Below are 15,003 nucleotides of genomic sequence, written 5' to 3'. Positions count from 1 at the left end.
CAAAGCTGACAAAGATACTACAAAAAATATAGACCAACATCTCATGAATATTGATACAAAAACCCTCAACAAAGTACCAGTAAACTGAACACAACAGCATACCCTAAAAGGATTTTACAGTGTGATCAAATTATGATTTATTCTTGGGATGGAAGGATAGTTTAACATAGAAAAACCAATTAGAGTAATATACTACATTAACAGAATAAAGGGAAAAATATGATTATCTCAATTGATGCAGAAAAAGCCAACTGACAAAATCCAAAATGCTTTTTTTCTTTTTAAATTTTATTTTCTAATTTTTAAAAATTTTTATTTTACACAGAGTGTGAGCTGGGGAGGAGGCAGAGGGAGAGAGAGAGAGAAAGAGAGAGAGATAAACTTAATCAGGCTCCATGCTTATGGCAGAGCCTGATATTGGGCCTCAATCCCGTGACCCTGTGATCATGACCTGAGCTGAAATCAAGTGTCAGTTGCTCAACTAAGCCACCCAGCTGCCCCCAAAGCCCCCCCTTTTTTCCCCATAAAAACACTCGATGAACTAAGAATAGAATAAAACTACCTCAACATGATAAATGCCATATATGAAAAATCCATAGCTAACATCATACTCAAAAATAAAACAAAGAAAAGAAAGCTTTTCCCCTAAGATTAGGAACATGACAAGGATGCCCAATTTCAGCACTTTTCAACATAGTACTAGAAATTCTAGCCAGAGCAATTAGGCAAGAAAAAGAAATATAAGGCATCCAAACTGGAAAAGAAGTAAAATCACCTCTGTGTGTAGTTTACATGTGTAGAATACTGGAAAACTCTAAAAAGTCCTTAAAAAACGTGAGAAATAATAAATGAATTCCATGAAGTTGCAGGATACAAAATCACACAAAAATCTCTTTCATTCTTATACTACCAACAATGAATAATCCAAAAATAAAGAAAATGATTTCATTTACAATAGCCTGAAAAAGAATAAAATACTTAGGTATCAACTTAACCAAGTATATGAAAGTGTATACTGAAAACTGCAAAATACTGCTGAAAGAAATTAAAGAAAGTGCAAATAATAAAACACTGCATGTTAACTAAAAAACAAAAAAGCAAAACAAAAAGCTCAAAACACAAATAAATGGAAAGACACCCCATGTTCATGGACTGGAAGACTTTTTTTTTTTTAAATGTTTACTTATTTTTGAGAGGTGGGGGGATGGGGGGTGGGTGGGACAGAGGATCCAAAGTGGACTCCATGCTGATAGCAGTAAGCCTGACATGGTGCTCAAACCCACGAACCACAAGATCATGACCTGAGACAAAGTTGGACACTCAACCAATTGAGCCACCCAGGTGCCCCTGGACTGAAAATTTAATAATGTTAAGATGTCAATACCAGTCAAAACAATCTACAGATTCAATGCAATCCTTATCAAAATCCCCATGATGGGATGCTTGGGTGTCTCAGTTGGTTAAGCATCCAACTCTTGATCTCAGCTCAGGTCTTTATCTCAGGGTCGTGAGTTCAAGCTCTGTGCTGGGCTCCATGATGGGCATAGAACCTACTTAAAAAAAAAAAAATCCCCAAGATGTTTTTTGCCGAAATAGAAAAATCCATTCTAAGAAGAAAAAGAAAAATCCATGCTAAAACTCGTATGGAATCTCAAGTGACTCTGAATAGCCAAAATAATCTTGAAAAAGAAGACAAAGTTGGAGGTTTCACATTTCCTAATTTCAAAACTTACTACAGGAGTACCTGGATGGTTTAGTCAGTTAAGTGTTTGACTCTTGACTTTGGCTCAGTCATGATTTTATGGTTCATGAGTTCAAGCCCTGCGTCAGGCTCTGTGCTGACAGCATGGAGCTTGCCTGCTTGGGATTCTCTCCCTCAAGATAAATAAACTTAAAAAAATTTTTAAAAAGGAAGGAAATTCTGAATGATGCTACAACATGGATAATCTTGAAGACTTACACTAAGTGAAATAAACCTGTCACAAAAGGACAAATATTGTATGATTCCACTTATATAAGGTACCTTGAATAGTCAAATTCATAGTAGAATGGTGGTTACTAGGAGCCAGTGGTGGGGAGAGAAATGGTGAATTATTGTAATTGTTTGGGACAGAGTTTCAGTTTAGGAAGATAAAAAAGTTCTGGAGATGGATAGTGGTGAAAGCTCCTCGACAATATGAATGTACTCAATGACAATTTTGTACTTAATGACATTTTTGTACTTTTAATTTTTTTAAATGCTTATTTAATAATTTTGAGAGACAAAGAGACAGAGCGTGAGCAGGGGAGGGACACAGAGAGAGGGAGACACAGAATCTGAGGCAGACTCCAGGCTCTGAGCTGTCAGCACAGAGCCCGATGCAGGGCTCAAACACATGAACCGTGAGATCATGACCTGAGTCGAAGTTGAACGCTTAACTGTGTGAGCCACACAGGCCCCCCGACACTTTTGTACTTAATGTACACTTAAAGATGGTTAAGATGGTAAATTTTATGTCCATTTTACCACACACCCAAAAAAGAAGGCTAAAATTGCTGTTAATCTTTCTTGCATTGATTGAATGACATTTTATTTTCATTTTTTAATTTTTAAAAATATTTATTTTTGAAGTTTATTTATTTATTTTGAGAGAGAGAGAGAGGCAGGCAGAGAGAGAGGGAAGGAGAGAACCCCAAGATGGCTGCATGCGGCCAGTGCAGAGCCTGACGGGACACCGAATCTCACCAAGTGTGAGATCTTGACCTGAGGTGAAATCAAGAATTGGACGCCACAACTAAACCACCCAGGTGCTCCTTAAATATTGTAACTAATCTCTACAGCCAATACCCAATGTTGGGCTCGAACTTACAACCCTGAGATCAAGAGTGGCATGCTCTACCAACTGAGCCAGGCGGGTGCGTCAAATGAGATCTTTTTAGATGTCATAAAATCACATACCTTTCTATAAAACAGTGCTAAAGACCCAGTTCTCTTTGGTTTGCTTATTCCAGCTGTATGTGCCTCTTGTGCTTTAGTCAGATGGTTCTGTTTTGGAGAAGCACCAATTAATGACTGAGCAGTAAGTGACACAGGACTCTCGACTTTGGACTCCTGAGTTGTGTTCATGGAAATTGGTATCAGTGTGATCTCTCCAGCATCATTTGCAATACCTAAATGTATAAGCAAGAATTCTATTTTAGAAATAAGTTGCATGTGTTCCAGAAAAACTGTCAATTATCTACCTACCTACCTACCTACCTATCTACCTAGCTATCCAAACAAAGGAATAGGTTAGAAAAGAGGAAAGCTACAAAAATTGTAATTCTAGGTTATAATACTCTTGTTTTCTATTTCTGCTCTGAAACAATGTTTTCTTTTGAACTCTTAAGGAGATGTTTGTAATTAAGAAAAAAGATTTTTGCTTAACACGCTCATTTGTAAAGCTCAGATAAGAAAATAAGTCCAATGAAAAGGGTGGTAAATTCATAAAAGTATGAAAATTCAAAAACCAGTATAAGTTCAAAACAAAACAAAAGGTGGAATACAGAAGATTTTTAAGGCAGTAAAACTATTCTGTATAATACTATAATGGTAGATCTATGTTATCAGACTTTCATCAAAATCTATAGAAGTGTACATCAACAGTGTACTTTTATGTAAATTATGGACTTGGGTCATAATGATGTGTCAGTGTAGGTTCATCAGTTGTAAGAAATACACCATTCTTTGGTATGTTGATGGTGATGAGGTCTGTGTGTGTGTGGGCAGTGGGTATATGGGAAATCTCTATACCTTTTACTCAATTTTGCTGTGAACCCAAAACTGCTCTAAAATAATAAATTAAAAAAATGGTATAGGTTAAAAAAAAAAAAACTGGATCAAAAAGGCCATGTGATTCAACCCAGCAAGGCATTTCTTAAATTACTAACCAACTCAGAAAAAAAAATAAAACAAATACATTAAAATGTTACCGTGCAATGGGATTGTAACTTTATGTCCCGTTGTCCCTGTGACTATGGCTGTGGCCATAGTTAGAAGACTTTGCCCAGGTGAAATTGATAGATTTTCAGTAGTAATGCTTGAAGAAGGAGCAATTTTCAATTTTGTTCCTTCTGTTATGATCCTGTCCATAAGTATTTCTTTTGGGGGATCTTCCCCAAAAAGTCTTCTCTTAGCACTCCCTGCAGTAGGAGAACTGTAGCGTTCATGGACAGAAATTGGAGACAACGGTTGCATATCTAATAGAGAGAAAAATAAATTTAAAATAGTTTGATATGTATTCTAAAATAATAAATCAGGTTCACTCATTCACTCAAAAAATAGATACTGAGGTATTATATGCTAAGCAATCGGTATTCAGCAGTAAATAACACGGCTTCTATCTTCACAGAATATAGAGTATAGCAAAAGAGGTATGAAAAAGTTACTACATGTGAAAATTATGATAGCTCATCTTCCTGGTTTCTTGAACCTCTGCCTACTATTAAAGGAGCAAAATATTAAGGGTAAAATAGAAGCTGAGAGGTAGAATTAGGTGACCACTAAATTTGAGCAGTCCAATTAGCTTCTGTCTCCCAATCTTATCTAGTAAATAACATCTGAGAAGGAAAAATCAGTGATTTGGTTCACAGTTTTGGCCCCTCCTACACACCCATACTTCAAGCAGCTTAAGGCAGTAGCTTCGGCTTTTTCTTTTGTTTAAGTAGGCTGCACGCCCAACATGGAGCCCAACATGGGGCTTGAACTCACAACCCTGTGGTCAAGACCTGGGCTGAGATCAAGAGTTGGACGCCTGACCTACTGAGCCACCCGGGTGCCCCTATGGCTTTCTGATTTAGTAGGTACAGAATCATCTTTTATAAGCTCACGAGAAGATAAAGATGAGCAAAGGTGATAAGACTCTGTTTAACTTGCCTTAATCTGAGGGTTGGCAGTAGTGTGTTGATTAAAAGATTATATTTAGTTTTCAATGCTATCCTTCCATAGGAGTGGCTTTCCCTATATACCAAGTGTGTAAAGGTTCTCCTAGCCCCTAAAAACCCTACATCTTTTTCCACAATCCTTCCCCACTTTCCCTGACCCACTGATTCTTTACAGGTATATAATATACTTTTTATTTTTATCTATTTATTTTTTCATGTTTATTTTTGAGAGAGGGACACAGCATTACTGGAGGAGAGGCAGAGAGAGAGGGAGACACAGATGCAAAGCAGACTCTAGGCTCTGAGCTGTCAGCACAGAGCCCGACATGGGGCTCGAACTCACAAACTGTGAGATCATGACCTGAGCCAAAGTCAGACGCTTAACTGAACCACCCAGGCGCTTGTATTTTTTATTTTAAAAGTTTTTTTTTTTAAAGTAATCTCTATACCCATTGTGGGGCTCAAACTCACAACCCCAGATCAAGAGCTGCACACACCACTGACTGAGCCAGACACTCCTATGGTATGCTTTTTTTTTTTTTTTTAAGTGTATTTATTTATTTTGAGAGAGAGAAAGTGGGAGTCGGGGAGGGGCAGACAGAATCACAAGCACTGACAGTGCAGAGCCCAATGTGGGCTTCAACCCCACAAACTGAGATCATGAATGACCTGAGCTGAAGCTGGACGCTTAACCAATGGAGCCACTCAGATGTCCTACCTATAATGTGCTGTTTAAAGTGAAAGCATTTCAGGGCACTTGGCTGGCTCGTCAGTGGCACATGTGGCTCTTGATCTCAGGCTCGTGAGTTCGAGCCCCATGTTGGGTGTAAAGATGACTTATTAAACATGTTTACAAGGTATAAAAATAACTTCTGGAAATGATTTGACAGCTCTCTGTATTAATAAGGTGAGAGGAGAAACAGTTATGTCTTAATAAAAATCTCTGCATATTTCTGGGGCTTATGAAAACAGCTCTGATTTCCCAACCTCAGTGGCAGATAGAAAGTTCTGTGGTAACTCCCATGATCACTTAATAGGAGTGTACCTGGATCCTTTATACATAAGAAATCCAACACAGCCCTAGAATCTGACTAGGAATGTTTAAGCCGACATTTCAAACAATTTTTTTTGAAGTTTATTTTTGAGAGAGAGAGAGACAGAGTGTGAGTGGGGAGGAGCAGAGAGAATGAGAGACACAGAATCCGAAAAAGGCTCCAGGCTCCAAGCTGTCAGCACAGAGCCTGACACAGGGCTCAAACTCACAAACCGCAAGATCATGACTTCAGCTGAAGTCGGACGCTTAACCAACTGAGCAACCCAGGTGCTCCTAAAGCTGACATTTCAAGAGAGGATTCATATTATAGCCATGAGGTTAGCTGCAAACCCCTTCAAATTATCTTTTGTTAGCACAGAAGTGGAAAAGATACAGTGAACAACTCTTTACATTTAATAAATACAGAAATTAATATTATGTCTTTTTCTTCCTAGAGTCAAGGCTCAATATTGTTTTCTAAGGATTTTCCATTATTTGATTCTCTTGCCTGAACCCCTATGAGAAAATACTTTTTTCTTCTACTTATAAAAATAGTATATGCCCTATATGTTCACAGCAGCATTATTCATAATGGCCAACAAGTGGAAATAATCCAAATGTCCATCAACTAACGAATGAACAAACAATATATAGCATATCCACACAATGAAATATTATTCAGTCATAAAGATGAAGAGCTGATATATGCTGCAATATAAATAGATCTTGAAAACATGCTACATGAAAGAAGCCAAGCACAAAGGCCACATATTATATGATTCTATTTATATAAAATTCTAGAATAGGCAAATCTATAGAGACAAAAAGCAGATTGTAGTTCCAGGGGATTGGGTGGGGGAACTGGACAGTGACCGCTATTGAATATGGGGTTTCTTTTCTGGGCTGATGAAACTGTTCTGGAATTAGATAATGGTGAGAATTGTAGAGTCTTATGAATTTACTAAAAACTACTTAACTGTACATGTTAAAAAGGGTGAATTTTATGGTATGTGAATTATAACCCAATGAACAAAAGAGCTCACTGAAAGAAAATTCTTAGAATACCAAAAAACTGTAATATAGAAAGTAACATCCACTCAAAACACCACCATCTGGAGAGAATCATATTTGGGTGACCATTATTCATGATCTTAGTTCTGAGATGTCTAGCTAGGCTGTAAACACACACACACACATATAAAATATATATGCATACGTATACATATACATATATATTACAGTCAAGGATACATACACGTATGCACACATTCTCACAGACTGTTCATACTTTGTTCAGTTCCAATATGCAAGAATTTAAGTTACCATAGTTTAGTTAAAATAACAACAGCCTAACAAAATGGTTCAAATTTCAGTTTCCATGATGTACTAACTATAACTGCATAAACAAACTTTAGTTTACAAATCATTATATAACTAAAAGATGTGAATCATGATCAGTAACTAATCATGTTAATTCTTTCAAAGTCTGTCACTGATTGATCAGGGCACATCTGCTATTCAATTCATGAGCACAGGAAAGCATACAGTTATGTTGTCTGTCTCCAGTGAAAAACCCTATATGACATTTTATTAAAAACAGACACATGAGGGGAATCATCAAAAAAAAAAAAGTACGGGGGTGTTGGGGTGGCTCAGTCGGTTAAATGTCTGACTCTGATTTCAGCTCAGGTCATGATCTCACGTTCGTGGCATTGAGCTCCACATCAGGCTCTGTGCTGAGCATGAAGCCTGCTTGAGATTCTCATTCTCTCTCTCTCTGCCCCTCTCCCCAGCTTGTGCTCTCTCTCTCTCTCTCTCAAAATAAATAAACATCAAAGAAAAAAAAAAGAAACCTTAAAAAAAAAAGAAAATTGCAACAAAGAAATGAAAGTGATAATACTGAAACTGAATTAATTTAGAACGTCAGTAAAGTTACAGAAGGAACAACTGACTCTGGGAATACTGACACTGACACTGTTCAAGAGATTAGATACACAGCCTGAAGAACTTCCTGAAAGTGAAATTCGTTGACATAATTGAAGAAAGCTGTTGAGATTAAAAGGATGAAGATATCCAACAGAAAGTGATGATGGCAAAAACTTCACATTTGAGGAACTCTCAGAGATATTTCAAAGAATTAAACACACAAAGTATAAAATGTTGAAAGCTGATCCAAATTTAGAAAGGAACATGACAGTTCACCAAGGCACAGAAAAGATGCTCATTCACCAGCATAAATTACAGGAGACAAGCACTGTTTAAACTATTCTTTGTAAGTTTGAAAAAAAAAAAAAAAACCCCACCAACAAAAAAAACAAACCACTTTCAGGGCACCTGGCTGGCTCAGTCAGTGGAGTGTGTGACTCTTGATCATGGGGTTGTGGGTTTGAGTTCCGTGTTGGGTATAGAGATTACTTAAAAATAAAATCTTGAAAAAACAAAAACCAAAAAGATGAAAAACAAACCACTTCCATTCTCAATGTTTCCAGTGCTTTATACTATACTATGTAAATACTTTTATTATCTTTCATTTTGCTAAACATTAAGGACTCATAGCTTTTTTTAAAATTATCACTTTTTTAAAGTAATCTCTACACCCAATGTGGTGCTCAAACTTATGCCCCTGAGATCAAGAGTCACATGCTCTACTGACAGACAGCCAGGTGCCCCTAATGACTGATCATTTTTAAAAGTTTTGATGAAACAAATAGATACATACAAGTTTTGACAAGATTTTTTTCCTTTTTAAAGGCTTTTATTTATATATTTTTAAAAAGCTTATTTATTTTGAGAGAGAGAGAGAGAGCATGAGCAAGCAGGGGAAGGGCAGAGAAAGAGAGAGAATCCCAAGCAGGCTCCATGCTGCCAGCGTGGAGCTGGACACAGGGCTCAAACCATGAGATCATGACCTGAGCCTAAATTAAGAGTTGGCTGCTTAATGGACTGAGCCACCTAGGTGCCTCTGGACAAGATTTAAAAAAAAAAAAAAAAAAAAAAATTTTTTTTAATGTTTATTTATTTTTGAGAGAGAGAGAGACAGAGAGAGAGAGAGACAGAGAGAGAGAGAGAGAGACAGAGCATGAGCGGGGAAGGGGCAGAGCGAGGGGGAGACACAGAATCCGAAGCAGGCTCCAGGCTCTGAGCTGTCAGCACAGGGCTCGATGCGGGGCTTGACTTCACAGACCGAGAGATCATGACCTGAACCGAAGTCAGACACTCAACCGACTGAGCCACCCAGGTGCCCCTGTCTCCTGACAAGATTTTTAAAGGTCATAAAACAATCCTAATCATTCTCACTGCTTATGAAGACTGTTTTGCATGCACATTTTTATCATCTTGGACTACATGTAAAGCAAAGACTATATGTGTGCCTGCACACACGTACACAAAATTATAGTTCAAGTTGGATCAAGAGCCATGTGAAGCCCGAGTACTTGTTCATCTGAAGTTTGTTCAGGGATATGTGATCAAAAGATTTTAACTGATTAAAAAATTCAAGAAAAAATTCATATAATCCAGAGGATGCACACATCAGATGCACACATCGTAAGAGAAAATAAGGACGAATGAATGAACTAAAATCTTCCCATAAGGTTCACATGAACTATTTTAAGAGAGTATGGATAAGTTATTTCTTAGATGAACTTAAGCATCCCAAAGAGTTTTTTGCTCTGCTTCAAATACTTTTCTTTCTATAAAGACATACATAGAGAAAGAATATAACTTTTGTCACATTTGAAAAGTAGGTATTTTGCCTATTTACAGTTTTCTGTTAGCATTAGGAAAAGTGTGTTTATTAAAAGGCTAAAATACTATTTCCACAACAACTCACATTGAAGTAAAAAAATATTAAAAAACAGAGTGAAAATCTTATTACTTTGATATGAAAAACTATACAACAAGCCACAAAAGGGTGTTAGCATAAGCCTCCTTTTACATTTTGTTTTATTTTTATTTTTAAGTAGGCTTCACACCCAATGTGGGTGTAAGATTAAACCCATGACCCAAGTTTAAGAGTCCCATGTTCTACTGACTGAGCCAGCCAGGTGTCCTAGCCCCTGTTTATCTTTTAAATTTAAAAATTCTTTTTCATAAGCCCCTTTTTCTTTTCTTTTTTTAAATTTTTTTTTTCAACTTTTTTTTATTTATTTTTGGGACAGAGAGAGACAGAGCATGAACGGGGGAGGGGCAGAGAGAGAGAGGGAGACACAGAATCGGAAACAGGCTCCAGGCTCCGAGCCATCAGCCCAGAAGCCCCTTTTTCAATCTTGATGAAGAAATTAGATTTCATAATAATATATTAGCAAGACTTGAAATTTTGAGAAAATTATCTTTGTTATTTTTTTGTTTTACCTGTGTTGAACCTACCCCTTCGAAGACTCCCACTGTCAGTCCGAACTTCTTTGACCCTTGGGTGCATTAGAGGAGACATCGGCATCATAGGAAGGTGTCCCTGTACATTTCCCCCATTTCCTGTTTCAAAGTTATTTGGGAATATAACCTGTAAAAAATAAAAACCTCTTGCTTTACATATAGATAAACCTACTGATGAAAACTTATAACAGAAAAATGAGAAAAAAGTCTTCTTCAACTGTTTTATTTCCCTTCTTTCTTCTTCACAAAATAGAACAACTTGCATAAAGTGCTCAATAGTTTGTGTTGTTACACATATCTCACTTAATTTTATAATTTATCTCCTTAAGTTTATTGACCACTTCTACAAGTAAACTGATGAGGTAGGCACCATCTATTTCCACTTAAGGATGACAAAATACAGGCTTAAAATATGAAATTTGCCTGAGGGCAATTACTATTTTTTAAGTTTATTTTTTTTAAATGTTTATTTATTTATTTTGGTAAAGGGCAGAGAGAGGGAGAGAGAAAGAGAGAATCTCAAACAAGCTCCACACTGTCAGCACAGAGCCCAGTGCTGGGCTTGAACTCATGAACTGTGAGATCATGACCTGAGCTAAAATCAAGAGTTGGATGCTTAACCAACTGGGCCACCACAGGCACCACTAAAGTTTATTTTTTATTTGTTTTGAGGGAGAGAGAGAGAGAAAAAACAGGAGTGGAGGGACAGAGAGAGAGGGAAAGAGAGAATCCCAAGCAGACACCGTGCTTTCAGTACAGAGTCTGACGTGGGGCTCAATCTCATGAACCATGAGATCATGACCTGAGCTGAAACTACGAGTCAGGCACTTAACCAACTAAGCCACCCAGGTGCCCCAAGGACAATTACTATTAAGTAACAGAGCAAGGGCTTCAACCCAAATCCTCTTTCTTCAAGTTCATTGCCTTTTTTCACTTTCCCAAGAGATTCTACAATGGAAGTATTGATGAATACTAAAGATTGCACAGTTAATCACAGTTTGTTGCAAAAAACCAAAGATACATGGAAGAGAGATTTCAAGAAATCATTTTCTTTTCAATTCTTCCTGGTCTTGGATAGTCCTTCCAGTAGTGTGGAATTAGGGAAAAATTCACCAGGTTTCATGAAGTATAAGACACAGAAAAGCAAAGAAAGATGAAAAGACAAGAGTTACGAAAGAGCAACACAGAGGTAAAGGAGCAAAAACTCAGTTTCTCACATGATACTAAACTGTGAAATGTGTGGCTTGTATTAGGCACAAATTTCTGATTTTTTAAATTCTAAATACTACTAAAAAACCATTTAATTTTTTACACAGACATTTGAAAAATTAAATATGATAAAATTAGTGGTTTCTTAGATATGACTTCCAAAAGCACAAGAAACGAAAAAAATAGATAAACAGGACATTATCAAAATTAAAAACTTTGTGTTCTAAAAGACTTGATCAAGAAATTAAAAGGCAACCCATGAAATGAAAGGCAAATTTTAAAAATCCTATTAACAGATAAGGGAGTCATATCTACAATATAGAAAGGATTCCTATAATTCAATAATAAAAAGACAAATAACCCAATTAAAAAACGGCAAAGGATTTGAATAGATATTTCTCCAAAGGAGATACACAAATGGCCAATAAGCACATGAAAAGATGCTGCACATCATTAGCCAACAGGGAAATGTAAATAAAAACCATAACGAAATACCACTTTATGTCTACTAATGGCTAGAATAAAAAAGATAAGTATCAGGGAAGAAAAAACAAAGGTAAGTTTTAGAGAAGATGTGAAGAAACTGGAATGTTCATACACTGATGGTAGGAATGTTAAATGGTGCAGCCACTTTGAAAAGAGTGTGACGGTTTCCCCAAACTGGAGGTACACAGCTGGAGGTACACGTGACCCAGCAATTCTATTCCTAGAAATGTACCTAAGAAAAATAAAAACATGTCCATACAAAACTTGTGTGTGAATGTTGATAGCAGCATTATTCATAAAAGCCAAAAGGCAGAAACAACCCAAATGTCTATCAATTGATAAATGGATGAACAAAATGATATATTCAAATGAGAGTATCATTAAGCCATAAAAAGCAATGAAGTGCTAATATATCCTATAACATGGACGAACCTTGAAAACATAATGCTAAGTGAAAGAAGCCAGACACAAAGGACCACATATCATATGCTTCCACATATTTGAAATGTCCAGAATACACAAATTAATAAAGACAGAAGTAGATTAAGGTTGCTTAGGGCTAAGGAGAAGAAGGTGGGTAAGGAAAGTGACAGCTAAATGATACAGTTTCTTGTTGAGGTGATGGATATGTTCCAAAATTGACTGAGGTGATGGGTGTACCTATTCATGAATGTACTAAACACTAAATTATATGTTTAAAAACAATTTTTTTTAATGTTTATTCATTTCCTGAGAGAGGGAGACAGAGTGTGAGCAGGGGAGGAGCAGAGAGGAGGGAGACAAAGAATCCGAAGCAGGCTCCAGGCTCTGAGCTGTCAGCATAGAGTCCAATGTGGGGCTCGAACCCATGGACCGCGTGATCATGACCCGAGTTGAAGTTGGACACTTAGTGAGCCACCCAGGCACCCCATAAAGCTATTATTTTTTAAAATGACAGGATCATCAGCCTTGCCCTAACTCACCTCTTCACAGGTAGGAACTTTGTTTCCTGAAGCCTGGAGAGCCTCCCACAGTGCAGAATCGTGACTCCACGCTAAACTCTCTAAAATCTGTTCTTCGATGCTGTTCAGGTGTTTCACCATGTCCCTGGAAAGTCCCTCCTCTGAGCGGATAACCACCTCAATAACCTGGTAAAGAGAAAATTGAAAAGGTAATATAGGTAGTCTTGGTCATTTCTAGGCTTTCATGTATGACTAGCTTTGGTCTTATAAGGACACAGAACTAATGATATTGTTGAACTATGATTCAATGGCTGATCGATATATTTTAATTTAAAAGGACTTCTTAAGATGTCCAAAATACTTTCACATATATTTCTGTTTTTCATGTTTTCTTTTACACATGGAGAAATGAGGCAATGATAGGGAGAAACTGGTCAACCAAGGCCAATAGTGGAAGTCGGGTCTTGGGTTCTGAGTCCAGTGCTATTTTGAATTCACTGTCTTTCTCAGACAATTCTTCCCAATAGATCAAGAGAACAGATGAATAATATATTTAAAAGGAATTCTGCTTATATAATTCTATTTTAATAAGGGTAAATTCTAGAACAAAGTCTGTAGGTATATACACAAAAATATTAAGTGATTATTATTTATAATTAGGATTATATTGTATGGTTTTAATATTCACATTTATATGTACTTTCCTGTTTTTCTTCAAGGAGGCTATATTATTTATGTGGTTAAAGAACAAAGGCATTTAACTTCTTGAATGAAAAAAGGATGCTACAAATAAAAATGAATTGCTATCAGATAAGGTCAAAACCAACATTGTCCTTGAATAAAATTACTTATATTTCCTAACAGAAAATCTAAAAACACACATCAACAAGTATCAGAAGCAATTTTCCCTAAGACACTAAAAAAATATTTAAATCCCACTCAGCAATTCAAATGGATAAGCTTTCTAATGATCTGCATTTTCCATTACTTGAGACATATTTTAGGTATAAAAATTGAACTCTTCAAACTAACTTTTCTATAAATACTTTGAAAATAGCACATACAGCAAAATATTAACTAAATCATACCAATAAGGGTAATGTAGTAGCATCAGTCTTAAATTCGGATACTAGGTAACATTAAATGTTACTGTAGTTGTGACCCTTAAGTTGTGTAAGAAAAAGATTAATAAAATAGTTCTAGCAGGAAAAAAAAAAAAAAGCTAAGTAAGACTGATCCACACTGAATTAGTTCAAATTTAAGGAAGGAGCACAATCTTTTATTTCAGCTTCATTAGCTAAACCATAACCACAAACCATTTTATACCTTTTCTTTCTCCTGGGGAAAAGAGCTTTTCTTCTTCATTATGCATCTGTTTAATAGGATTATGATTTCCATTTATAAATATGGAAAATTCAAAGCTAACTACTTAATTCCTGGTCACATTTGCAAGTCAGTGAAGGAAAAAGGACTGCAGTTTGAGACTGGCTGAATTTACTAATATCCTCATCCTTTCCCTTTTGTTTTTGATTCCACCCAAAGGACTAAAATGTTTTCAGAATACCTCTGGAAATACTTCCCAGACATCATTACAGCCTGTAACTTTAACACTAAGATAAACAGAACGTTTATGAGGTGCACCATATCATAACTTTGCTCTCATCTCACCTTATAAAAATAAAATGGTTGTAAATTGAGAACTTCAATAATCCAGGGGAAAGTACGAGGTGAGCTATAGGCAAAGAGCACAATTTCCAAACAACAGGCCATCAAGGAACGATGAAATATATCCTGCTCTAAAAGAACCTTGGAGAACAGAAAAACTGCAGTTTAATATTTCTCCGCAATTTCAGCCTTTGCCATTCTATAAAGACTACAGAAACAAGATAATGTGTACATTATATTATACCAGATTATCAAAGATAATAATGTGAGCTCTCAAACTGGTAAAGAGTTTTGTTATAACATAATCTTGCTCAATGGTAGATTTTAAATTTAAATGAGGCATACACAACAATCTGCTTTGAAATAATAAAACAGTCAATATTCCCATCAAGA

At 36.4% G+C, this 15,003-nt stretch overlaps 1 protein-coding gene across 4 annotated transcripts in view; it reads right to left on the bottom strand.

Annotated features, from left to right (window-relative positions):
• The window catches only part of RBL1 (RB transcriptional corepressor like 1), a 61,209-nt gene that overhangs the window by 18,705 nt on the left and 27,501 nt on the right, over positions 1 to 15,003 (bottom strand). For 3 of the 4 annotated variants that reach the window (XR_007150812.1, XM_047852235.1, XM_047852237.1), the window contains 5 exons: positions 14,614 to 14,751; positions 12,967 to 13,131; positions 10,289 to 10,436; positions 3,952 to 4,218; positions 2,939 to 3,150 (listed from right to left, as the gene is read on the bottom strand). Coding sequence is in view for 3 of the 4 variants with exons in the window: in XM_047852235.1 (XP_047708191.1) it covers positions 2,939 to 3,150; positions 3,952 to 4,218; positions 10,289 to 10,436; positions 12,967 to 13,131; positions 14,614 to 14,751 (930 nt within the window). In the remaining variant the exon portion in view is untranslated. The remainder of the gene's footprint in view (positions 1 to 2,938; positions 3,151 to 3,951; positions 4,219 to 10,288; positions 10,437 to 12,966; positions 13,132 to 14,613; positions 14,752 to 15,003) is intronic. The other variant, XM_047852236.1, reaches the window with a different exon arrangement.

The sequence above is a fragment of the Prionailurus viverrinus genome, chromosome A3 (genome assembly GCF_022837055.1).
Source record: "Prionailurus viverrinus isolate Anna chromosome A3, UM_Priviv_1.0, whole genome shotgun sequence".
NCBI classification, from domain to species: Eukaryota; Metazoa; Chordata; class Mammalia; order Carnivora; family Felidae; genus Prionailurus; species Prionailurus viverrinus.
Note: the sequence above shows the minus strand (reverse complement) of the source record. Positions and strands in the feature narration are given on the sequence as shown.